Source organism: Neovison vison, chromosome 14 (genome assembly GCF_020171115.1).
Source record: "Neovison vison isolate M4711 chromosome 14, ASM_NN_V1, whole genome shotgun sequence".
In the NCBI taxonomy this organism is placed as follows: Eukaryota; Metazoa; Chordata; class Mammalia; order Carnivora; family Mustelidae; genus Neogale; species Neogale vison.
The window spans coordinates 19,115,675-19,142,497 of NC_058104.1; the positions used below are offsets into that span (position 1 = coordinate 19,115,675).

The following is a 26,823-nucleotide window of genomic DNA, read 5'->3' on the forward strand; positions in this document are numbered from 1 at the left end:
AGAGCTTTGCCATGGCCCACTGTTGCCGGTCAGGAGCCTGTTCCAAGAGTGCCCTTGCAACTGGTCACGGTTACATCCTCCCTCTGGCCGCCTCCTGTCCTGCAGAGTGAGTTGTTCTGGCCTCTCACTTGTGGGTTGCTGCTGCTTACCAGAAACAAGCCTGGCTCCTGGCTCTGGTATTAGGTCTTGAATTAGGTCTTGAAGACTGGGACCTCGATAGCCAAACCCAGGCTGTGAAAACCTGCCCCAGAGTGCAGCTGGCTTTGCCTAGAGGGCCTGGTGGCTCTTCCTTTTTTTTTTTTTTTTTTTTTAAAGATTTTATTTATTTATTTGACAGAGAGAAATCACAAGTAGATGGAGAGGCAGGCAGAGAGAGAGAGAGGGAAGCAGGCTCCCTGCTGAGCAGAGAGCCCAATTTGGGGCTTGATCCCAGGACCCTGAGATCATGACTTGAGCCGAAGGCAGAGGCCTTAACCCACTGAGCCCCCCAGGTGCCCCATGGCTCTTGATTTTTAAAGCCTAGTCACAAACTGTTCTACTTGACCCATCGTGTTTATGTAGCGTTTACAGAGGTGCTACAAGAAAGACTGTTTAAGCATGAGTCCCCCCCACCTGCGCTGGGTTGGCAACAAGAAATTCAGGGCTTCATGATCCGCTCATGAATGTGCATTCCCCCTGCTTCTCTGGGATGGCATTTGTGTTGTTTATGACTTCCGCTAGGGTCAGAGACAGGTTTGGGATGGGAAAGGTCGTCCGTCCACGTTACCTCTGTGTGGGCACCACAGCTGGCCGATGTGCTTGAAGAGACAGTGGCCCTGGCGATCTGTGCTTGCATCTTCCCCGAGGTTTCTGGGTGTTTTGGGGGAGACAGGATCCACTGGAGGGGTGGTTGGTTTAAACATCTGGGAATCTCCCAGAGGCGTCCTGAATGCCCAGGATAAGTGAGTGCACGGCAGGGGGCTAGGAGCCCAGTGCCTGACGGCCACGGAGCAAGGACCATCCAACAGCCCCGGCTGCTATAATGACAAAGACAGGCAGTCACAGGGGTGACGTCAATGGAGGGAAGTCGGAACTCCCATAGCTGGGGGCAGGATGTAAAATACTACAGCCACTGTGGAAACCGTCTGGCCATCGCTCAAAGCCGTTAACACAGACTCAGCGTCTGAGCCAGCAGTTCCGCCCCAGCCATCGACACCAAGTCACTGAAGGCTTGTACAACCCTCCGTAGCAGCAGCATCCCCCGAGAGTGAACAGGCAGAATTGGCCCAAATATCCATCCGAGGGTGGACAGGTTAAAAACTGGTCTGTCCACACAATGGAATAGGATCCAACCCTAGGAAGGAATGACCCCTGCTACAGTTTACTACAAAGTGTCAACCTGTGCTGCAGCGTGGGTGAGCCTGGAAACCATGATGGGGGGAGAAACCAGTTGCAAAAGGCCACACGTGGGATGATTTCATTTATGCAAAACGTCCAGAAGAGGCAAATCTGTACTGACAGAAAGTAGGTTAATGAGTGCCAGGCCCCGGGGGGTGGGGGATAGGGGAGTGCGTGCTCATGGGTACGGAGTTCCTTGTTAGAGTGATGTGCTGACGTTGACCGCAGTGATGATTACACAACTCTGTGACCTACTACAGTCACAGGATTGTAGGCTTTAAATGGGCGGATGGAATGGTGTGGGGATTATAGCTCAGTAAAGCTGTTACCCCCCCCCCAAAAAAAAGTATCCAAGTGGGATCCAGACTGAGCTGGGGACATCAGTACTGTTTTTCCCAGCAGGAGTGGGTCTCTCTATGTTTTCTTACCTCTTGAGATGGGCAGATTCCTTTAATGTAATGCAGTTTTTTAAAAAAAAGGTCATTTATTTATTTGGCAGAGATCACACGTAGGCAGAGAGGCAGGAAGAGAGCGAGATGGGGGGGAAGCAGGCTCCCTGCTGAGCAGAGAGCCAGATCCAGGCAGAGGCCTTAACCACTGAGCCACCCAGGCACAGTGTATTATTTCTGTACACACACACACACACACACACTGCCCCTCCCGGCAGCAACCTCACATGGAAGGGCTTATTTCCAATCTAGCAGACAGGGAAGCTGAGACTCAGGGGGGTTAAGTCATTTGCGAAGGTCACACCACTGTTGACAAAGAGTCATGCACTCATCTCCATAAACCCAGGGTGGACAGGTGCTCGGCTTTCTGTGGGGGAAGCTGGGGGAGATTGCCCCTTAGCTAGTGACACTTCGGAGCGGGGCTCCTGCCACCCACAGTATATAATCATTGTGTATCGTGCCCGGAATGGTGGGGCGGGCCCGGAGTTGGGGCCCCAAAGGTTAAGCCAGGGACGTTCCCTGCAGACTTTCCTCAGAGACCAGGACAAGCAGGCTGCCGTTTTCTTGTCCAAGAATTGACACAAGAGGGGCCTGACCACATAGGGCCCCAAGTGGTTTCCCAGTTCTGCAACAGCTGGCTCCCAGCAATGTGGAGCTTTGGCTCTGCCTGACTCACTGGGGTGTTCCAGAGCCCTGGCTCTAGGGGGCAGCAGAGCAAGGTTTGGCAAGAGGATCCTCACTGGTGCCCCCCACCCCACTGTGGGCAGGCCATGCCTGGTTCAGACCTGTGGGAAGCCAGCTGCCTCTTCCCCTTTTTACCCCCTCCCCAACCCCCGCCAGAAACCCGAACACCTGTGGGGCATTTGCCAGCGGGTCTGGAGATCAGCTTTGCTCTTCAGACTCTTTTCTCAAAACCCAGGCTCTCGCAACTCCAAGAACTCTCTCCCGTCCCAATTCTAGAGGCTTCCAAGGAGCGAGCTGCCTCTCCATCACCTTCGCTGCATGCTTCTTGGAAGGGGTCGTCAGTCTCCCATCACAGAAGGGCTTGAAATGAAAGGCTGACGTCCGTCTGTTCAAACACCCAGCACGTTCTCCTTGAATGCCCACCGAGCCCTACTCGGGCTCTCGGAAGCACGCGCACTCACCCACGTTCTCTGGTGTCCTAGCAACCAGAAGCTCTCATCTGGGCTCCAGCTGGGACAGGGGCCATTTTCTCCCTGACTGCCATGACCCGCCGCCTCCCCGGGCCTCAGGGGACCTGTCCGGACAGCTGGTGGGTTCCCTGAAAGCCACCGCTCGTCCCCACGGACGCCCAGAAGCCCAGCCCCGCCGAGCCTCCCGGCGGGATGAGCTTCTCACTGACGTTCTCCGAGCTGGTCAACATCGCCATCCCGCAGTGCGGGGTGGTGAACTTCAAGGCTCTGCACGTCCTGCTTCAGGGCATCCTGGAGCACATCCACATGGCCGAGCTCAAGAAGGTCCTCTCCGGAGATGAGGACTTTCTTCAGTCCTCGCCAGCGGTGTTCATGCCCCGGGAAGCGGATGCCCAGCCCGTCCTCAGCCCCATGAAGAGGCTCAGCAATGTGTTTGACCATGTGGTGAGCCGCATCGACAAGATGGAGAGCCAGCTCGCTGAGCTGCAGGACCTGCCCTCCACTGCCCAGCTGCTGGAGAGAAGCCGCGGCAAGGGCCAACCTGCCCAGGACCTATGGCACCTGATCAAGCTACGGAAGATGGTGGAGGGCAATGAAGAAGCCACGGCAAAGGTAAACCACCTGGCCTCCAGAAGCTTCCTGCCCTCCTTGCTCTCCTCTCAGGCGTCTGTTCCCGTATACCCCTTGTGATGGGCTGTCCCCAGACGCAGGAGCGGGAATGGGACTTTGGAGTCAGGCAGAGCCAAAGCTCCAAGCTTGTGTCCTTTGTCAAGTGTTGAGGAAAGAAGCTGGACACAAAAGGCCATATATGGTATGATTCCGTTTGTGTGAAACAGGCAAATCCATAGAGACAGAAAGTGGACTGGTGGTTTGCCAGGGACCTGGGGAAAGTTGCAGCAGGGGGAATGGGGAAGGATAGCCTAGTGGTTATGAGGTCTCCTTTTGCAGTGATGAAGAGAGTTTGGAAACACCAAATTTCTCCCACCCTCTGGTTCCCTAATCTCTTCCTTCCCCTTCACCCTCAAGGCTCTGTTTGGCTCCCTCCCCAGGGAATCCCCTAGAAGGAGCACCAAACTCCAGGTGAGCCCCTTTGATCTTCACAGCACCTCTGTAAGACAGGTGCAGTTCCTGTCCCCAGCTTACAGGTGAGGAATTGAAGCAGTGAGAGGTTAACCCAGTTGAAGTCACACAGTGTCAGAAAATGGGAAGCTGGTGCAAACCAGGGGCCAAGAGAGTCGGTGAAAGGCAGAGGAAGGTGGATTGCTGAGTTGCTATCACTTACCCACTGGGCAGGGGAGGACTGTGGTTTCCTCCTCTCAGGATTGGCTCAGGGTTGATACTAAACCACATCATGTGTTCTGGGCATCGGTCACTGTTAGTATTATCCAGAGACTTGAACTGAGCAGGGAAACCGGGGTGCCCGGGACCTCAGCACCGGAGCCCTGAGGGACAGGGAGAGGGTGCAGTCTGGCCAAGGTGGGCTGAGAGGCAGGGCAACACAGACCAAGGTTAAACCAGGTGCCCAGTGAAGGAGCCAGACACACAGGACTGCGTGCTTCTGTTTCCATGAAACATCAAGAACAGGCAAATTGGTAGCAATAGAAAGATTAGCATCTGCTAGGGGCTTGGAGGTGGGGGGCTATGGGAGTGACTGCTGATGGGGTTTTTCTTCAGGGTGATAAAAATGTCCGTAAACTAGATAGTGGTGACAGTTGCCAACCTTGTGAATGTACTGAATGCCACTGAATTCTTCGTGTTAACACACACACACACGCACACACACACACACACACATCCCGGAGATTGGCAGAATCGACCAGAAGAAAAAAGGCATGATCTAACTATACCGTCTACAGGAGACACATTCTAGATTCAAAGACCAATAAGTTGAAACTAAAGGGACAGAAGAAAGATATTCTCTGCAGGCAGCAACCAGCAGAGAGCTGGAGTGGCCACATGGCTCGTGTCAGACAAGACAGACTGGAAGACGGGAATCGTTGCTAGAGACAAAGAAGGCAGCATGGGTGGCCCAGTTCAGGTTACAGAGGCCTTGGAGGCTGGAAACGTGGACACAGTGTCCGAGCATCCTGCCCCTCGCCTGACTTGATGGGTAGAGGCTTCTAGAATGCACAGTACCCAGAGTAACCCAGCCAGCTCGTGAAGGGGGCTGTCAGACAGGTTGGACATGGGTGTGCAGCCTTCACAAGACTGTTTGCACACCTAGGGTTAGAGAAGGTGCTGCCCCCAGGCCTGGCTGAGGTTGCTGGGGTTGCCACAATGACCGCCTCCCAGCCCCTCCCCTTCAAGGGGGTTGCCATGGTAGCTGGCTCTGGGATGGTGCAAGCTGCTTAGCTGAGTGCACCAACCAGCTGGTCCGACTAGCAGACCCAATGTCATGTCGATGTCCAGGTCACTTCAATTGCCCCTGACCCCCCTTCCTTTGGGGTTGGCTGAGTTAGTGTACTCCGCCATCCTTTACAAACACCTGTGCAGGTGTGACAGCCCCAAGTGGGGAAAAACTAGTCGGCCAGCCCTAGCACCCACCCCAGACGGGCTGAATGGTGCCCAGAAAACTAGGGCCGGCAACAAGGAGGCTCTTGAAAGAAGGTTTGCAGGGCTCCACAGGCATGGTTAGCATACTGCCAGATCTGGGGCTCGGGCACCGCAACAAGTCTTTACTAGAGGGACTGGGGTTGCAGTGTCCCTTGTGCTCACAGATAATTGTCTGGGGTGAAGACTGTTGTGCACTGGGGCATGTAGGATGGCAGGCCTGGCCTTTACCGTCCGGGTGCCAGGAGCGACCCCTGGTGGTGACAACGAAAACTGTCTGCAGACTTTGCCAAATGCCAGCTGGGGGCCGAGTCGACCCCTTTGAGAACTGCCGAGGGAGGAAATCTGGGCCCCCTCTTACTCGCAGTATGTGCTTGTCCTCGAAGCCCCCTCGGGAGGCTCTGACCTGGCTTCCAAGCCTGTTGGAACACCAGCCCCACCTGCGTCGCGCTCCCAAAATTGCAGATTCCCACGCCCTGCCCTCACCTCTCAGTGGCTCACAGCCAGTGGCTCCCAGGCCCTGCCCAGAACCGGAGTTTTATTTACTTATTTTTATTTTTTTTATTTTTATTTTTTTTAAAGATTTTTATTTATTTATTTGAGAGAGAGAGACAGTGAGAGAGAGCATGAGCGAGGAGAAGGTCAGAGAGCGAAGCAGACTCCCCATGGAGCTGGGAGCCCGATGTGGGACTCGATCCCGGGACTCCAGGATCACGCCCTGAGCCGAAGGCAGTCGTCCAACCAACTGCGCCACCCAGGCGTCCCTATTTACTTATTTTTAAAAGATTTCATTTATCTATTTATTTGAGAGAGAGAGTGAGACAGCATAAGCAGGGGGAGTGGCAGAGGGAAAGGGAGAAGCAGACTCCCCACTAAGCAGGGAGCCAGAGGAAGGGCTCAATCCTAGGACCCTGGGATCATGACCTCAGCCGAAGGCAGAGGCTTACACACTGAGCCACCCAGGCGCCTTCACTCCCAACAAAATTAACAGTTCCCAAATAGCCATCCAACAGACTGTGTTGAACTTCCCCCAAGTTTTCCTAAAACAAAAAATTTTTTTACAGCTTCGTTGAAATGTATTCATACATATATTTCTGTGCGTACCAGAATATTCATCCTTTTAAAGGCTATGGTTCGGGGTGCCTGGCTGACTCAGACTGGAGAGCGTGTGACTCTTGATCTCAGGGTCATGAGTTCAAGACCCATGTTGGGCATGGAGCCTACTTAAAAATTAAAAAGTGACAGGGCGCCTGGGTGGCTCAGTGGGTTAAGCCTCTGCCTTTGGCTCAGCTCATGATCCCAGGGTGCTGGGATGGAGCCCTGCATAGGGCTCTCTGCTCAGCAGGGAGCCTGCTTCCTCTTCTCTCTCTGCCTGCCTCTCTGCCCACTTGTGATCTCTGTCTATCAAATAAATAAAATCTTAAAAAAATTTTTTTAAGTGTACAGTTCAGGTATTTTAGCCTATTCACGGAGTTCTGTGAATATTACACTCAATTTTAAGACATTTTCAACAGCTCCCCAAAACCCCTTAACCATTAGCTATCATTCTCCTTCCTGCTCCTCCTTGAGCCCCACTTTTGCACTTAACCGTGGTGTCTTCAGGGTTCATCCACGCTGTCCCGTGTATCAGTGCTTGATTCTCACCATTGCCAAGTGTATTCCACGGGACGGATAGACTACTTTTCTTCACTAGTTGGCGACCATTTGGCTGTTTGCACCCATAGGCTGTTAGGAGTCGGGGCCCCTATGACCCGTGGGGCACACAATTTCCTGTGGACGTAGGTTTTCCATTTCTCCTGGGCATGTACCTCGTGATGGAGTTGCTGGATCATAGGATCACTCTGTGTTTCAGGTTTGAGGAACTGCCAGGCTGTTTTCCAAAGCAGCTGCACCATTTTGTGTTCTCACTCACAGTGTCTTAGGGCTCCAATTTCTCCACCTCCTCACCAACATTTGTTAGTTTCTGCCTCTTGACTCTAGCCACCCTCGTGGGTAGGAAGTGTACCTTATTGCGGTTTGATTTGCCTTTCCCTGGTGACTAATTGTGTTGAGCATCTTTTCATGTGGCTAGCAGCCATTCGAATCTCTTCTTTGGAGGTATGTCTGTTCAGATTATTAGCCCAGTTGTAATTGGGTTGCCATTCTGTTGTTGAGTTGTAATTCTCCGTATATGGGGTGCCTGGGTGGCTCAATCGGTTGAGTGTCGGGCTCTTGGATTTGGCTCAGTTCCTGATCTCAGGGTCCTGGAATCGAGCCCTGAGTGGGGCCCCATGCTCAGCGGGGAGTCCGCTTGAGGATTCTCTCTCCCTCTGGTCCTCCCCCTTCTCATATACATGTGTTCGCACATGCTCTCTCTCTCTAAAATAAATAAATCTTTTAAAATAAAAAAGTTATTTATAGGGGCGCCTGGGTGGCTCACTGGGTTAAGCCGCTGCCTTCGGCTCGGGTCATGATCTCAGGGTCCTGGGATCGAGCCCCGCATCAGGCTCTCTGCTCAGCGGGGAGCCTGCTTCCCTCTCTCTCCCTTTCTGCCTGCCTCTCCATCTACTTGTGATTTCTCTCTGTCAAATAAATAAATAAAATCTTTAAAAAAAAAGTTATTTATATATTCTGGATATATGATGCCATGTGTGTGATTTGTACATTTTTTAGAGATTGTATTTATTTGTCAAAGAGGGAAGGGGAGAGAGAGAGAGAGCGCAGAAGGGGGAGTGGCAAGCAGAGGGAGAAGCAGGCTCCCTGCAGTGCAAGGAGCCTGTTGCAGGGACTCGATCCCAGGACCCAGGGATCATGACCTGAGCTGAAGGCAGACTCCAAATCACTTGAGCCACCCAGGCTCACTTTATTGACGGTGTCCTTTGATAAGCAAAGTTTTAAATTTTGCTAAATAAAATCTTTAAAAAAAAAAAAAAAGCGGGGTGGGGGGCCGCCTGGGTGGCTCAGAGGGTTAAGCCTCTTCCTTCGGCTCAGGTCATGATCTCAGGGTCCTGGGATCAAGCCCCACATCAGGCTCTCTGCTCAGCGGTGAGCCTGCTTCCCGCCTCTCTTTCTGACTGCCTCTCTGCCTACTTGTGATCTCTGTCTGTCAAATAAATAAAATCTTTAAAAAAAAAGTTTTAAATTTTGCTGAGATACAACATGCACATCTTTCTTTTGTCACATGCTTTTGATGTGGTGTTGGCTTATGCTTTTGGTGGCATATCTAAGAAACCATGACCAAGGTCATGAAGATTTACAACTACATTCTTTCCTCCAGTACAGGAGTAAATGGTTTTTGGTTTATCTGTTAGGTTTAGGTCTAGGAGCCATTTTCACTTAGTTTCTGTATATGGTGTGAGGTAGGAGTCCAGCTTCACTCGTGGGGATATCCAGCTGTTCAGTACCATTTGTTGAGGACAGCTCTTTCCCTTTTGATTTGTTTTGGCACTCTTACTGAAAATCAATGGACTATGGATGGGAGTGTTTATTTCTGGACTCCCGATTCCCTTCCATTGTTCTTTGTATCTTTCCTTATGTCAATAGCACACTGTCTTGATTACTGTAGCTTTGCAGAAAGTTTAGAAATTAGGAAGTGTGAGTCTTCCAGCTTTGTTTTTCTTTTTTCAGATTGTTTGGCTATTCTGAGTCCCTTGTATTAACATACAGATTTTAGGATCAGGCTGTGAATTTCTATGAAAAAGAACACACTGGCATCTTTATAGGGATTCAGTTTAATCTGTACATCAGTTTGGGAAGTGAGTCTTCCAATCCAAGAAACACATAGCATAGGGTGCTATTTACATATCAGTCAGATTTATTGGGGTATAGTTCATAGACCATACAACTCACCCATTGAAGGGGAGTGGACAACTCAGTGTTTCTAGTCTGTTCACAGAATTGTACAACCATCACTACAGTCAATTTTAGAATATTTTCACCACTCCCAAAAGAAACCCTGTACCCTTTTTCACCATTCTGTTCACTCATTCCCCATTCCAGCTCACCCCTAGCCCTAAGTAACCACTAATCTGCTTTCTGTCTCTATAGTTTTGTTTATTCTAGATGGTTCATATACATGGAGTCATGCAATTTTGTCTTTTGTGTTTGGATTATTATTTTTTTTTGAGAGACAGAGCACGCGCACATGAGCAGGACAGGGGAGGGCTGAGGGAAAAGGGGAGGGAGAAGCAGACTCCCCAAGAGCAGGGAGCCTGACTTTGGGCTCCATCCTAAGACCCTGGGATCATGACCTGAGCCAAAGGCAGACACTAACTAAGCCACCCAGGTGCCCCTGTTTGGATTTCACTTAGTATCATATTTGTGAGGTCATCTTTCTGGAATCAGTACTTCCTTCCTTCTTATGGTTGAATATATCACGTTTTACTTACCCATCTGCCAGTTGATTGACATTTGGATCATTCCCACTTTTGGCTATTATGAATAATGCTGCTATAAATATTCATACACAAGGTGGTGGACCCATGTCTTCATTTCTCCTGGATATATACCTAGGAGTATACTTGCTGGGTCATTTGGTAACTCTGTGGTCAACCTTCTGAGGAATTGCTGCACTGTTTCCTAAAATGCCCATTCCGTTGTGCATTCCCACCATTTCTCCACATCCTCACCAACACTTTACTATCTGGCTTTTGATTCTAACCATCCTTGTGGTTATGAAGTGATATTTCATTGTGGTTTCTGTTTCCCTGATGATTAATAATGTTGAGCATCTTCTCATGTGCTTATTGGCCATTTGAATATTATCTTTGGAAGAATGCCTGTTCAGATTTTTGTCCACTTTATTTGGGTTTTCTTTCTTTTTTTTTTAAGATTTTATTTATTTATTTGACACAGAGAGAGAGAGATCACAAGTAGGCAGAGAGTCAGGCAGAGAGAGAGAGAGAGAGAGAGAGAGAGAGAAGAAGGCTTCCCGCTGAGCAAAGAGCCTGATGCAGGGCTCGATCCCAGGACACTGAGATCATGACCTGAGCTGAAGGCAGTGGCCCAATCCACTGAGCCACCCAGGCACCCCTATTTGGGTTTTCTTATTTGTTGTTAGATTCAGTTTACTGGCATTTTGAGGATTTTTACATGTATATTCTAGGTTTCTTGTGATGTCTTGGTCTCATTTTAGTATCAGGGTAATACTGGCCTCATAGAGTAAGTTTGGAATTCTTCTATTTTTTGGAAAAGGCCGTGAAGAATTAGTATTAATTCTCCATTAAATTTTTTATAGAAGGGGCACTTGGCTGGCTAAGTTGGTAGAACAGGTGACTCTTGATCTTGGGGCTGTAAGTTCGAGCCCCACATTGGATGTGGAGATTACTTAAAAACAAAATTTTAGGGGGCACCTGGGTGGCTCAGTAGGTTAAGCCTCTGACTTTGGCTCCGGTCATGATCTCAGGGTCCTAGGATCGAGCCCCGCATCAGGCTCTCTGCTCAGTGGGGAGCCTGCTTCTCCCTCTCTCTCTGCCTGCCTCTGCCTACTTGTGATCTCCCTCTCTGTCAAATAAATAAATAAAATCTTTAAAAAAAAATTTAAGGACACCTGGGTGGCTCAGTTGGTTAAGTGTCTGCCTTCGGCTCAGGTCATAATCCCAGAGTCCTGGGATTGGGCCCCACATCAAACTTCTTGCTCAGCAATAAGCCTGCTTCTCCCTCTGCTTGATGCTCCCCCTGCTTGTACTTTTTCTCTTTTTCATGTGCTCTTTCTCTGGTAAATAAATAAATAAAATCTTTTAAAAATATAATTAAAATAAAAATAAATAAATGTGTGATAGAAGTCATTGGACCTGGGACTCTCTTTCTGGTATCTATTATTATTATTATTATTATTACTGTTTCAGTGTCTTCACTTGACTTAGGTCTATTCAGGTTTTCTATTTCTTCTTGAGTCAGTTTTGGTGGCTTATGTCTTTCTAGGAATTTGTCCATTTCATCCAATTTAACTAATCTGTTGGCCCACGGTTGTTCATAGCATTCCTTAATAAGTGGCTTTATTTTATTTTTTTAAAGATTTTATTTATTTATTTGACAGAGAGAAATCACAAGTAGATGGAGAGGCAGGCAGAGAGAGAGAGAGGGAAGCAGGCTCCCTGCTGAGCAGAGAGCCCGATGCGGGACTCGATCCCAGGACCCTGAGATCATGACCTGAACTGAAGGCAGCGGCTTAACCCACTGAGCCACCCAGGCGCCCCAAGATCTGCTAACTTGGTTGATGTTTTCAAAGAACCAGCTTGTAGCTTCACTGATTTCCTCTCTTATTTTTCTCTTCTCTATTTCATTAGTTTCCATTTTACTCTTTATTGCTTTCGTTTTTCTACATGCTTCAGGTTTAATTTGGTCTGCTTTTTCTCAGTATCTTAAGGTTAGCTTTACCTGCATCCTATAAGTTCTGGGATGTTATGTTTCCATTCTAATTCATCTCAAAGTGTTGTTTGTTTGTTTGTTTGTTTGTTTAATTTTGTTGATCTCTTCTTTGACCCATTGGTTATGCAAGAGAGTGCTATTTAATTTCCATTTACTTGTGAATTTCCAATAGTTCCCTCTGTCACTGATTTTTTCTTTAAATCCTTTGTGGTCAGAGTACACATTTTGCATGATTTCAGTCCTTTTAAAATGTATTGGGACTTGTTTTAATGACTAGCATACTGTCTGTCCTATAGAATGTTTTCTGTATGCTTGAGGAGAATGTGTGTCTTGCCATTGTTGAATGGAGTGTTCTATAGGTGTCTGTTATGTCTACTTGGTTTATCATGTTGTGCAAATCTAGGGGTGCCTGGGTGGCTCAGCCATTTAAGTGTCTGACTTTGGCTCAGGTCATGATCTCGGGGCCCTGGGATTGGGCCCTGCTTTGGGCTCTGTGATCAGTGGGGAGTCTGCTTCTGCCTCTCCCTCTGCTCCTCTCCCTGCTCATTACGTTCTCTCTCTTTCAAATAAATAAAATCTTTAAAAAGAAAAAAACAATGTTGTGCAAATCTATTTCCTTGTTGCTCTTCTATCTAGTTGTTTTATTCATTATTGAAAGTGGGGTATTGAAGTCTCCAACTATTCTTGCTGAATTGCCTATTTCTTCTTTCAGCTATGTCCATTTTTGCTTCATATATTTTGGGGCTACGTTGTTAGGTATATATATTTTTGTAATTATTATATCTTCCTGATGCCTTGACCATCTTATCTTTATAAGTGTCCCCCTGTATCTCCTAGCTACAATTTTTGTCTTAGAGTCTATTTTATCCAATATTAGTATAGCCATGCAAGTTCATTGTTTTTAAGGATTTTATTTATTTATTTGAGAGAGAAAGAGTGTGACAGAGCGAGCCTGAGCAGAAACAGTGAGGGAGAGAGAAGCAGAAGCAGACTCCCCGCTGAACAGGGAGTCCCCCTTGGGACCTGGGATGACGACCTGAGCCAAAGGCAGCTGCTTAACCCACTGAGCCGTCCAGGCACCCCTCCAGTTCTCTTTTGATTACTGCTTGCATGGTATATTTTTTACTGGCTCTTTGTTTTTGACCTAATCATATATTTGACCATACATTGTGTCTTTTGTAGACAGCATGAGGTTAGATTGTGTTTTCTTATCCATTTTGCCAATGCCTGCCTTTTAACTCAGAATTTAATCCATTTACATGTAATTAATTACTGGTAAGAAAGACTTTTGCTATCTTGCTGTTTGTTATTTTTGTTAGCTGAATGCCTAAACTATGCACTGGGCCCTTCATATACATTATCAGATTTTTAAAAGATTTTATTTGTTCGGGAGAGAGAGAGCACAAGCACAGGGAGCAGCAGGCAGAGGGAGAAGAGGCTTCCTGCTGAGCAAGGAGCCCAGCACGGGATTCGAGCCCAGCACCCTGGGATCATGACCCAAGCCAAAAGCAGATGCTTAACCGACTGAGCCACCCAGATGCCCCTCATCATGACATTTTTAAGGCTCATTTTATGATTATGGAATCTAAAACCTGGGAAGACACATTTATGATCCCAGTTGAGGGGGGAGCTGAGCCAGGAGCCCTCAGCTCCATGAGTGGCTTCCTCACTGGTCCTCTGGCCTCCACCCTTCCCCTCCCAGGGCCAATCTACACATGCAGCCAGAGAGACCCTTTAGAAGTGTAACTCTGATCATAATTCCCTTGCTGATGTTCCAGTGACTCCCACTGAAAGTCCTGACATGTGTCTTAATGAGACTCCTGGTTAGTGAATGTGTTCAAATGCAGAGTTGTCTCCGCCCCACCCAGGTCACCTGAGAGCTGAGCGCTGTTGACTCCGGTGTCGTTTGCTGGCCTCTGAGCATGTTCCAGCCCACTTCTTGGTAGAGCCAAGAGGACTTCTTGGATCATGGCCAACAACAGACAGCTCCTGGACTTAACATACTTTTTCCCCCAGCCACACCCAACTTCACATTTTCCCCTCTTCTTCCCCTTTAGTCCATGAAGACTCTGCAGGATTTGCTTACTGACATTTGTGCACTCAAGGGCACCACTGAAACTCTCAGAGAGGATCTGGACAGACTGAAGGACATGGTTGACAAGGTAGACCCTCTCCAGCATCCTCTGTGCTGGCCATGCTGCTTGGACCTCAGGTGGTTGGTGTGATAGTACACATCTAGGGTGCCTGTTTTTTGTCAAAGAACACAGCTATGAGAGCAGGAGAAGGGGTTTGACAAGGCCCAGCCAGTTGGCCCATCCCACTAAACTCTCCATGGTTTCCACCCTTCTGTGTTAGGACATCATTTGTAGATAACAGAAACCTGGTTCATTCTGGCTCAGGCAGAGAGAATTTAATGTCTCATTTTCTAAAAAGTCCACGGTTACCTTCAGGTACCACCAGACCTAGGTGCTCCATCAACATCTCTCTGTCAGTGATGTTTTCCTGTGGGTTGGCTTCATTCTCAGGCAGGTATTCCCGAAGACTCCAGGCTGGCCATCCACCAACATAGCAGAAAGAGAACAGCTTTTCCTATTCTGTAAAGCTCCATTCACCCTGAAAAGTAGAATAAACCTAGCATAGGCATACAGTCTATCTCCCTTGGGAGTCACAAGGACATCAGCTCAGGTATATGCTCACTCCTTACCATGATGTAGAAGGACGCAGAGTCCCTAAAGCATGAGTCATTGGTGAGTCAGAGCTGGGCTCAGAGGCCAATACTGACAGTCTGGAATTGCAGCTAAAATTTTCAGCTTGCCCCCAGATAGCATGGTTTAATGTATTAGCCCCAATTCACAGGTCAGTATACACATTTGATTGTCATGGCAACTGTGAGAACTTGGTCTGGGTTGCTTCCTCTGAGAAGAAAGGGCATCACAAAACACTAAAAAAAAACCCACACAAAACAAACAAACAAAAAAACCCAAACAAACCAAAACACTAAAACGGTTCCTTCAGGGCGCCTGGGTGGCTCAGTGGGTTAAGCCGCTGCCTTCGGCTCAGGTCATGGTCTCAGGGTCCTGGGATCGAGTCCCGCATCGGGCTCTCTGCTCAGCAGGGAGCCTGCTTCCCTCTCTCTCTCTCTGCCTGCCTCTCCGACTACTTGTGATTTCTCTCTGTCAAATAAATAAATAAAATCTTTAAAAAAAAACAAAAACAAAAACAAAAACGGTTCCTTCAACAAATCTGTTGGAGGGAAAAATGCCTCCTCAGCCTACCTCTTGGAGATTCTTTTTTTTTTTTTTTAAAGATTTTATTTGTTTATTTGACAGACAGAGATCACAAGTAGACAGAGAGGCAGGCAGAGAGAGAGAGAGGAAAGCAGGCTTCCTGCTGAGCAGAGAGCCCGATGCAGAACTCGATCCCAGGACCCTGGGATCATGACCTGAGCCGAAGGCAGCGGCTTAACCCGCTGTGCCACCCAGGCGCCCCTTAGAGATTCTTAATGTACATTTTTTTGCCCACTAAAGGCTCTGAGAAGTCCTGCAGTGTAGAAGCCCACTGAATACTTTTTAAGGCCAGCATTTTCCAAACTTATTTCCCCAGGAAACCCTCTTCCACCCCCTTCTCACTCACTAGGAAACACTTACTTTGGAATCTCTTCTTCCTTCTCCAACTCAGTCACCCGGAGCTTAGTCCTTGTCTTTGAGCTGTGGGGGAAGCAGGGCTAGGACCAGAACCTCCACCCCTGGCCCATGGACTTGGCTTATTTGACAGATGCAGCCAGAAGTAATGGATTCTTTGCTTGAAGATCTGAAAGGACAGAACAGGAGGATGAGTGCGCTACAGCGGGAAGTGGTGAGATCCTCCACTTCCCTTCCCAGTCCCCTGTCCTCTAGCCCCATGGTGCTGGGGACAGGGAAAAATAAGGAAGAGGACACAATCTAGAAGGCACATGTGGACAGAGGAGCCACCCGAGGGCATCACCCCTCATTCTCAACCTCCCCTTCTGCCCCCCAGGTTGCTCTCCAGAGCAAAATCCTCACCATCCCCAAAGCCGACGACGTGGTACTCTGGAGCAGCCTCCACGAGGCCATGTTTGGCCCCGTGAGTGAAGGGAGGAAAAGGGGGGCTGCAGCGGAGGGTCTGGGAAGGCAGGGTGACCGCTGAGCTGGCCTGGAGGAGCCCTGGTTAGCCTTGCCCCCTCTCCTACAGGGAACTTCTACAGGACAAGCTGGTCCAACACAGATTGAGGATTCAGACCTGTGGCAGTTGGTGGGGCAGCTCCCAGAGACAGGTCATCCTAAGACCGAGCACCTTGAAGCTGTCGGTCCTGTCCAGATCTCAGAGGCTATCCAGAGCCCCATGTTACTGGAGACCGGCTGGCATTATGAGACCCCAGGGCAGCTACAGGAGGAGGAATCTGCCCAAGATGTTCTGCTCGCCGAGGCCCAGGGGCTAGGGCAGCCTCTGGGGCTTGAGCCCGGGGCTGTGCCCACACCGGGACCACAGCCCGAGGCCATGCCCGCTCCGGGGCCTGTGCTGGCGCCTGGTCTGACACCTGGGTTCCCACTCCTACCTTGGTCTCCATTCATAGCTGGCCCTGGTCCTGGCCCTTGGCCTGCCCTCAGACCTGGGACTGGCCCTGGACTTGGGGTTGCCACCGAGCCTGGGACTACCCCCAGGGTTGCACCCGTCCCAGGGCTTCAGCCCCCACCGCGAGAACGCTGGCCTCCTCCCAGAGGCTTGTCCAGGGCTAACACGTGGCCCTTCTGGGGCTCAGATTTCTTGCAGTCCGCACAGTCCCAGGTCTTCAGGGCCCCACCGCCAGCCAGGGAGGTTGTCTCAGCATGGCCCCCTCCCCTGAGGTCACAGTCTACACAAGTAGACATGCAACTGCTCCCAGCAGTCTCAGAAGCTGAGGAAGACTATGTATCTGAGGATGTGCCAGCCCCTCAGGCCAGGGCCCCCAGGGCGGGGCCCCCCAGGGCTGGGGCCCCTAAAGAAGTGCCCGAAAAGGCACCCAGAAAGGCTCCCCGGTCTGCCCTTCAGCACCTGAGGACCACCACAGCCCTCGCGGCTGCCGCTGCGTCCTCCTACGCAGCTGCTGCCACCTCAGCAGCCCGGAGAGCCGAGGTTGTCGCCAAGGCTGTCAGGGATGCCCCTGCCACCAAATTGGCCACCATAGCAACGGCCGTGGCTGCATCTGGGCCCTTAGGGACCTTCGCAGACATCCTGGGTGCAGGCTCTTCCCGTGGGGCCTCGGCTTTAACGGAGGATACAGAGGTGGAGGATGACCTCTCTTCTGTCTACACTGTGGCCAGCCTCCCTCCCGAAAGGACCCTGTCCCAGGTCATGCTGGCCGCCCAAAAGGCCGTGACCCCTGAAGACAAGAAGACGGCCGTCAGGTACTCCATGGGCTGTATAGCCCAGATGCCTGTTAGACACGACTCCCTGAAGGAGGAGTTTGCCCAGCTGTCATCCACCCTTCAACAGCGCTTGAATTACCTGGGTAGGTCCGGTCTGCTCCAGGCCCTCCCTCCCTGCAGACTTCCAGAAGTCCCTCGCTTTGTTTCACTCCCCCAATGAAAGCTGTATTAGCCATTAGCCATTCATTCCTTTGGCTTCAGCATTTGCCTCTTACTAATCTCTCCTTTCACCACGAATGTACCATGAGGTCTTCTCACATTGGAGAGGGGTGGTTAGGGTCTAGCGCTGGCCCTGAAGAAGGAAAATCGCACATCACGATGACTCTAGAAAACTCCCTTCCCACAGCCTGTGCAGCGCAGCCTAACGTGTTTTGATAAGTCTGGATCTGGCCAATGACCCACTGAACAGACCCCAGATGATATGGTCTGAGTGGGGTTAGGAGCTTCTGCTGGGCAAACAGATGTGCCCTTAAAGACCACGGAGGCTCTCGGGGTGGCAGTAGAAACAGTAGATTTATGCTCCCGTTTCATGCCCGCGATGGGCAAAGTGCTTGCTGAGGGGAGTGGAGGCCAGAATAGCTTTGTCCAGTCATTTTCTTCTTCTTTTTTTTTTTTCTTCTTCTTCTTCTTCTTTTTTTTAAGATTTTATTTATTTATTTGACAGAGAGAGATCACAAGTAGGCAGAGAGGCAGGCAGAGAGAAAGAGGAGGAAGCAGGCTCCCTGCTGAGCAGAGAGCCTGAGGCGGGGCTTGATCCCAGAACCCTGGGATCATGACCTGAGCCAAGGCAGAGGCTTTAACCCACTGAGCCACCCAGGCGCCCCTGTTCAGTCATTTTCAACCTTGTGCCTCCTCCCTCCCCCGTCAGCATGGGGTGGGGGGACCAGGTGGGCTGTGCCCCACCCCTGGAGTGTCTGACTTGGTTGGTCAGGCAGAGCCCAAAAATTGCATTTCTCACTCATTCCAGCAGTTGCTGCTGCTGCTGCTGGCCCAGGGGACCCACTCTGAGGCCATTGCTATTTGAATCATTGTCTTTTTTTTTTTTTTTTTTGCACCTTGCCAAGCACCATAGTTGAATTAAGTCAAATCTGTAGGTGGCATTACCCCTAACTGGCAGTGCCGTCCACAGATCTTGAAAAGAAGACATCGATCTTCAACCAGCTAAACTAGGTCGCTCTCAGTGAGTACTGGTGTGCAGCTGAGAATATGGTAGTAGTAGATTGAAATTTAGAAGGTAAAGCCATAGGAGCCCAAATTCTCCCTCTGACCAGCTGCCATTGTGGTTCAGAAGACTCAAGATCGTTGGTAAACGTATTTTGGCTTGGATTTCTCCTGCCTTCCTAGGTGTAGCCATTACCTGTTAACCTTTTCTGGAACTTTATATACGGTACTTTTTTTTTTTAAAGTCCCCTCTTTCTTTGTTAAATCATCCTTTCTATCTCACGATGAGATAATGCACATCATATATTCTCATAAATAAGGTGTTTTGTAGTTCTGCTCAGGACCTTGTTTTTGAATCAGTGTCTATTCCCAACACAGGGTTCAAACTCACAATCCTGAGATCAAGAGTTATATACTTTACGCCTGAGCCAGCCAGGCACCCCAGTTCAAGGCCCTTGCTGGGAGGGGAGTAAGTTCCAGAGAGGCCTCCCTAGGCCTGGGCCATCTAATATGATAACCGGGAGGCACACGTGGCTGTCAGGCCCACGACATGGGGTGAGGCCCAGCATAGACATGCTCTGAGTGTGAAACACATGTCAGATACGGAAAGCTTGGGATGAAAACAAGAACATAAACTGTCTCACTTTTTTTAAATCCCATATTGAAAGGGAATTATTTTGAATATATTGGGTTAAAGAAAATATCAAAATTAATTTTGTCTGCTCCTTTTTAAATTTTTTTCAAAGATTTATTTATTTTAGAGAGAGAGAGAGAGAGCGTGTGCACACAAGTTGGGGGAGGGGCAGAGGGAGAGGGAGAGGAAGAAAGAGACTCAGACTCCTGGCTGAGCACAGAGCTCGACGCGGGGCTCAATCTCACGATCCTGAGATCATAACCTAAGCCAAAATCAAGAGTCAGGTGCTTAAAAAAAAAAAAAGAGTCAGGTGCTTAACTGACAGAGGCAGCCAGGCACCCCTCCTTTTTTTTTTTTTTTAAATTTGTTTAAGGAATGTGGCTACTAGAAAACTTTGAATGACCGCAGAGACCCCCAGGCTCACAGTCTCTTGCTTTTGGACAATGCTACCTTCAACAACTCCTTTGAGAAGCAAGTGGAACTCTAGATGAAGCCTCTTTCCCCATCCTTGCCCCTGACAGCCACCCCCTCTTTCACTTTCAGCTAATTTGGGAGCCTCTGCCAAGCTTGGGTCGACAGTGGACGTGCTGCAGGAAAAGATCGGGAGCCTCCAGAGATCCAGGATGAAGGTGTGTGTGCCCCAGGCAGAAAGAGCTTCCGGGATGGGATGGCAGCTTGGGGCAAGGCTGATGGCAGAGTCCCTGAGCCAGGACAGTGTTGGTCTGTCCTGTAGCTGAAAGGCACCCTGGGAGAGTAGGTGGGACCAAAGAGGGAGACCTGATGGGTGCAGAGGTCCCACTGGGTTGTGCCTGGGTGGCTCCCCTGGCAGGGGTTTTAGGGGGACACCGAGGTGGCAGGTCCAAGAGACACACTGGCCTGGTACACTGTCGATGCCCCTCCCCAGCCATGGTGATCTTAGGGGCAGAGGCCTTTGTGTCCATGTCTCCCCCTCTTAGGAAGAGGAACTCAAGAGAATTTGGGGCCACCAGATAGAGAAGATAAAACATCACCACATCGTGCTGGACAGGGCAGTGGAGAAACTCCAGATTCGCTTGGATGACTTAAAGGTCTGGAGGTTCGGGTGGGCAGCTGCGGGGGAGTCCTCCGGATGTTTGGACATTCGGACCCTCCCCGAAGGTTTCACTGACCCACTGAAGGTGGGGACAACAGGGACTGGGCACTGGCATTTTACTCTGTGAATTACACTTCAGCGGAAAGAAACACATTCCACCACGCCCCCCTCCATCTCCACCTATAAACCAGAGAGCCCAAGCAATGTCTGTGTTACAGACTTCTGGGTCACCCACCCCCAGAAGGGTGCCTGGCGTGGAGCAAATGCTCAAAATGTGCTGAAAGAATCAGGGAATGAATAAGAGGATTTCTTGCATCAACTGTTAGGCTTGTAATGTTTCCCCTATCCCAGCTCGTTTGAGAATTCTCAGCACAGGGACAAAGAGTGGGGGAGGGGCAGGGTATCTTTCTGGAATGGCAGATTTGCCGACACCACAATTTCGTGGACAGACACAGAGCGCCTTGCTGGGGCTCACCTGGCCCAACACCCCCTCCCCTGGGCCTGGAGGATTTGATTCAGCTGGCCTGACATCCCTGGCCTGATGGTCCTCAGGACCAGTCCATTCTGAGCCTTGTCTCAGAGGTGTCCCCTCCCTTTGGAGGAGGACTCTGAGTCATTCGCAGCAGGAGGAGATGACCTTCCCTCAGAGAGTAAGACACGAAAGCCCACACAGAACCACTGGAGATGGTTTCTATGGGGGCTTCTGATTCCAAGTCAGAGGCTATTGGTGGGATGCATTAGGATGTAGGAGGCACAAGAGGAAGGCCTGTCTCCCCCTCCCAAGACCATGATGCATAGGAATCAGGCTGGGACACATGCAGGGTTACTTGGAGGGGAAAGAACTCCTGAAGGGGGAGCCCCTTCCTAGCCTGAGCAAGGGTGCCGGGTGTGGGCAGAGGGGCCGCTGGCTTGGTGAATGCCGAGACTGGGAACTCCATGTCTCCTGGCAGCTCCAGGCCCTCACAGCCAACGCCCTGCAGAGAAGCTGGGCTGCTGTTCCCGTCCTTTCGGGGGCCCTCCCAGTGGAGACCAGAGCCAATGCCTGGGGCACGTGTCGTGTGTGCCCAGCACTCTGTCCCCGTCCTACGCCGCAGCAGGGACCAGCTCACCATCTGTCTCCGAGTAGCTGTCGCTTGTTGAGGGGAACTGCAGAGGACGAGGCCCAACCAAACAGTGCCAGACAGAACAAGTCAGCCTTTGTGCTTCCCGCCACTGTGCCAACAGGAATCCGTTGCTTCTCAAAGTTAACCCTGGAAGGACCTGGAGCAGGGTTCCGTATACAACACACACTTCGTTAAATATTCCCTAAATGAATATAGGCCATAAGAAATCAGCAGCCCTGAGGAGCCTGTCCTGGAGAAACGAGGGAGGCCAGAGACATGCTGCGGTTCTCTTGCAACATCTGGAGCTGTGAAGAAACGTGGCGGCCGCTGCTTTCCCTGGATGCCTGCAAGAAACGTCGGGAACAAAGCAGGTGGCACGAGAAACCCTCTTATTCATTCATCGAGTCATTCAGCCTGTGCTACACGCCTCCACTTTGCACCAGGCACCCGGCTGACGGCTGGCAGCAAGACAGTCACCACCCAGGCCCTTCGGGGTGGCGGGGGTGGGGCAGTGGTGTATTGGTTTATTTTTAACCAGAGTGTAATTTATACACCGTAAAATGCCCAAGTCGTAAGTCTAAGGGCTGGGTCCACATCTGCCTGTTTGTGTAGCCATGCCCTCACCATCCAGTCAAAATGGAAATGTTTCCGTCCTTGGTGTGCTTCTCTCAGAGAGTTTCCCACTGAGAACCCAGCCAGAAAATCAGTGTGGGCAGAACTCTTTCTTACGGACCTCATGGAAAACGTGATTTGCGTTTTGCACTGGGACAAGGGTCTTCCCCTAAGCCCGAGGCTGCATTCCAAGACCCCTCCTGGAGCAAGCAGCGATCTTTGGAGTTTGGGCTTGGTGCAGGAGGGCGCAGATAAGGCGGCCAGTGGCTACGAAGTGCTGACTCTGCCATAATTAGCCAGAAGATGCCACTTCTTGTCTCTCCAGGCTCTGGGAGAGGCGTGGGATTAGTGCCCCAGGAAAGAGCAGGAAACAGATCCAGGCACTTCTAGAAGCCAGCCGGGCTCACGTGGCTGGGAGGCGGCCTGCTGTTGGGGTTTAGGGCACTGGCTGTGGTTTAGATAGGCCTGGCTTTGTGCTGCCACTGTCAGTGCTGCCACTGACTGGATGTGTTTGTTTCCTGTGGCTCCCATAAGAAATGATCATAAACTGCATTCCTTAAAACACGAGGGACCCGGTCCATCACAGTTCTAGAGGCTAAAAGCCCGAAATCAAAGTGTTGGCAGGGCCTTGCTTGACCGAAGGCTCCAGGGGAGGAGTCTTGTCTCTTCCAGTTTCTGGTGGCTCCAGGCATTCCCTGGCTTGTGGCCACCCCCCTCCAATCTCTGCTTCCCTCTTCCCTCTGCTGTCTGTCTTCACATCGCCTCCTTTTAAGGACACCAGTCAATGGATTTAGGGCCTGCCCTGACCCAGTATGACCTCATCTTAACTAGTACATCTGCAAAGACCCTATTTCTAAATAAGGCTACGTTCACAGGTTCTGGGCAGGTGTGAATTTTGGGGAAGACATTAATCAACCCAGTACACAGGTAACCCCAGCAGTAGAAGTTAGAAGATCCCAGCTAATTACTCCTCTTTGTTAGGTTTTTTTTTTTTAAAGATTTTATTTATTTATTTGACAGACAGAGATCACAAGTAGGCAGAGAGGCAGGCAGAGAAAGAGGGGAAAGCAGGCTCCCTGCTGAGCAGAGAGCCCGATGCGGGACTCGATCCCCGAATCCTGAGAAAATGACCTGGGCCAAAGGCAGAGGCTTTAAACCACTGAGCCACCCAGGTGCCCCTGTTTTTAGGTATTAACTAGAAAGAGCCAAGTGGAGATGTAAATATTAATGTTGGGCCTGATGATTCCAAAAGGTCAGGGCTCCCTGCTCTTGTGAGGTTGGAGGAAGCAACCTGACTTGAGGCCAAAACAGGGCCTTCTTTCCATACTTCCACTTCCCATTCTAGACCTTGGGACCCATCTTCTGGATGTGATGGAACTTGGCATTTATTAGACTTAGGTTCAACTTCAGATAACATAACCTCCCCCCAAAATAACTGACTTAAACCAGGTGTAAGTTTATTTCCCATTCACATTCAAGAAACTTGGTCCAGAGGTGGTTAGAACTCCACGGTTCATGACTCCCATTCCTAAGCCCACCTGAAGGTACAAGATGGCTGCTGGCGCTCCAGTCATTATCTCTACATTCAAGCCAGCAGCAAAGAGGACATACTTCATTAAACAATTATTTTTCCTACCTACTTCCTACCCACTTTGATTTATACCCCAGCGGGTCATACTGAGCTATAAAGGGGGGTGTGAAACGAATTCTTGATTCTGGGCTGCCAGGTACCAACTGAAAGTTTAGGGACTCTGTTCCTGAGGGTGAGAGGGAAACCAGATACAAAGTGAGAAGCAGAAGCCTATTTCTAGCTTTGGAGGAAACATGACCTCACCTTCTGCGGACATGGCTCTGGAGGTGTGAGGCTCTGAGACTCTTCCCAAGCAGGTTAGCTGCTTCTACTGTCACAGGGAGGGTGCAGTACGTAGAGAGCGGGCAGAGTTAATGGACAGAGCTGGTTCCTCATGGAGTGGGGATTGGGATATAAGAGTTTTCCTCTGACACTGGGGCACAACCTGTGTGGCATATGTGTTTGGTTGATAAATAGACTCAGGTCTCACCGGACCCCATTACAGATACGAGCTGAACTTGCCTTAAACTTCCAGGAAACCAAAGTGTTAGCACTGGTTTACATTCTCCTTCCTCAAGTCTGCCTCCATGTGCAAACAAGTTCCTATGATGCCACCTCCAAGGGGACACCTGGTCCCAAGGTTCATGTTTCTTCCCTTCTGATCTGGGCATCTGGAGTCTGCACCTGGTGTGCCCACCCTACCTGCTAGGCACCTGGCCCTATTGTCCCTTCCTAGCACATGGTAAGGGCAGCCATGGGAGGAAGATGTTATCCGAAGGCCTTTAGGGATGGCAAACATGCCCTTTGCTTCTGTTCTTAGATTGTCCATGCTCAAATTAAAAACCTCGAAATGCATAAGGTGGACAAAAGTGCGATGGAGCAGGAGTTGAAAGAGGTGAGTGGGGGCGCCTGGGTGCCTCAGTCAGTCAAGCATCTGCCTTTGGCTCTGGTCATGATCCTAGGGCCCTGGGACCGAGCCCCGCATCAGGCTCCGCACTCACTGGGGAGTCTGCTTCTCCCTCTCCTCCCCACCCCGTCATGCTTGAGTTCATGCATGCTCTCTCTCTCTCTCTCTCTCTGAAAGAAATAAAATATTTAAGAAGAAAGAAAGAGATGAGGGAGCAGAGTTTCCTCTCTCCTTCTGCCTGTCCATCCTGAGCCCAGGTCTCCCACCCAGGGGAATGGAGTCAATACAAAACCTGGCAGAGAACCTCCCACAGTTTCCTTTCATCTTTCTCATTTAGAAGGGCTAGGGAAGCTCCTCCAAAGTTGTCCTATCTACTCCTATTTTCAGTGACTCAGGATTAATGACAATTTATTATGTGAACTTAAAAATCATGCACCAGCTTCTCCATACACAGGAAGACCTTGGCTTAGACCTGACAGTCACGTTTGAGCCAATTAGACCCCAAGTTTGAATTTAAGCCAAGGCCGGGGGCATTCAGGGTCCTAGACTAAAAAACACAGACCAGAGCAGTCTGATGCCCCAGCTTCCTCCTGCTCCTGCCACAGCATCCCTGGCTCCCTGAGTTCCCTGTGTCTCTAGAAAGCCGACAGGAGCACCCTGGCAGGCAAGGCAAGCCGAGCCGACCTGGAGACCGTGGCGACAGAGCTGAATGAGATGATTCAGGGGATGCTCTTCAGGGTTGTGACCCACGAGGATGACTGGAAGAAAGATGTGGAGAAGCTGACCAAGGACCTGAGCACCAAGGTGAGTACCCCGTAGCAGCCATCAGGTTGCTGTGTAACAACCCTGAAATGTGACACCTTGAGACGACAAGTCCTCATAGTTGCTGAGGGTCAGGAATTGGGGAGCAGCTTAGCTGAGGGACTCAGATTTCCCATATGGCTGCGGTCAAGATGATATCTGGGACTCCAGCCCTCTGAAGAGCCATTTCCAAGATGGCAGCCTCCTGTGGCCGTCAGCAAGATGCCTCACTTCTTTGCCACTCAAACTTCTCAAGTCTGTTTGAGCACCATCACAACATGGCAGCCGACTTCCCCAGAGCGAGTGACCCAGGAGAGCCCAACAGAAGCTGCACTGTCTTCCATGACTTAGCCACACCGCATCATTTCCATAGCATCCTATGGTTCCACAGGCCAGCCCTACTCCATGTGAGAGCGAATGTTCGTGGCAGCATTACTCATAACAGCCAAAAAAATGGAAGCAGTCCCAAAGTCCATCAACAGATCGATGGATAAGTAAATTGTGGTCTATCCATCCAATGGAATGTCATTCAACCGTAAGAAGAAATGAAACTCCGATTCATGCTGCCACTTGGGTATGACCCTTGCAGACGTGATGCTGAGTGACAGAAGCCAGACACTGAAGGCCATAGATGGTGCGATTCCATTTGTACAAAATGTCCAGAACAGGCAAATCCAAGATAAGAATTGGATTAGTGAGTGCCTACCCTGGGGTTTGGAGCTCACTTTGCAACTCTAACAGCATGCATTAGGTGGATGAACCTTGTCCTAAGCTTTGTCATTTTCCCTTTCGTTGACCCCCTCCCTGTTTCAGCTTAATGTTGTTACACTCTCTGTAACTTTGCAGCAGGTCATTTTCTGGAGTGAAGCGGGGTGTGAATTAGTTGACTAACTGCTCTTCTCTTCCCTTTGGCTATTTGCAGCTGGTCCACAGTGATTTGAATGGTCTGAAGAAAGACATGGATGAGATCTGGAAAGTACTCAGGAAGCTCCTGATTGAAGGCCTCCGATTTGACCCTGATAGCGCTGCTGGCTTTAGAAAGTGAGCCCCTCCTGGGTAGGGGTGCAGCTCCCAGGGGTGGGGGAGACCCTCTCTCCAGAGAGGAAACCAGAGGGGCATCCCAACAGATTCTGGGAGGGAGGATTCCAGACGTGTGTGGACCCAGGGAGAAGGTGTGGGGCTTCCCAGCTTGGAGGAGGGGGTGAAGGTGGGATGGGACTGAGGGTCCCCAGGGTCTCTGGCCTTGGCTGTCCAGGGGCTGCAGGGACACATCTGCTCCAAAGCCCTCTTGCTACGAATGAAAATAGGGTTCATGGAGGGTAGAGGCTATGCAAGGCCTCAAAGGGAGCCTGGGGATCAGGGTCTAGAGCCCTGTTGCTATGTCCTCTACCCCATCCAGATAAGAGTCCCAGGCAGAGGGGGACTCAGTGTTGAGGAGGGAAGGGTTTCCTGTCCTCAGATGACCTCTCATCTCTCCCAATATCCCTTGTGAAGGGTAGCCTTCCAGAAGGCCCCTCGTTTTAAAGACCTCCATTGTGTTTGCAGCAGGAAGCTAAACTATACACCTTGTGCCCCAGCCTGTGTCCCTGGCAGCCACAGGATAGCAGGGGGCAGCAGAGTGAACTTGAGCTGAGCAGAGCCAGATCAGAGGGGGAGTAG

General features: G+C 50.2%; 1 protein-coding gene across 1 annotated transcript in view; it reads left to right on the forward strand.

Moving 5' to 3' along the window:
* The first annotated feature begins 3,172 nt into the window (after positions 1-3,172).
* The window catches only part of C14H16orf96 (chromosome 14 C16orf96 homolog), a 34,609-nt gene continuing 10,958 nt past the window's right edge, over positions 3,173-26,823 (forward strand). The window contains exons 1-10 of the mRNA XM_044233651.1: positions 3,173-3,592; positions 13,936-14,040; positions 15,653-15,733; positions 15,896-15,982; positions 16,091-17,387; positions 19,643-19,728; positions 20,056-20,166; positions 24,277-24,351; positions 25,003-25,167; positions 26,087-26,205. Coding sequence (XP_044089586.1) covers positions 3,173-3,592; positions 13,936-14,040; positions 15,653-15,733; positions 15,896-15,982; positions 16,091-17,387; positions 19,643-19,728; positions 20,056-20,166; positions 24,277-24,351; positions 25,003-25,167; positions 26,087-26,205 — 2,546 coding nt within the window. The remainder of the gene's footprint in view (positions 3,593-13,935; positions 14,041-15,652; positions 15,734-15,895; positions 15,983-16,090; positions 17,388-19,642; positions 19,729-20,055; positions 20,167-24,276; positions 24,352-25,002; positions 25,168-26,086; positions 26,206-26,823) is intronic.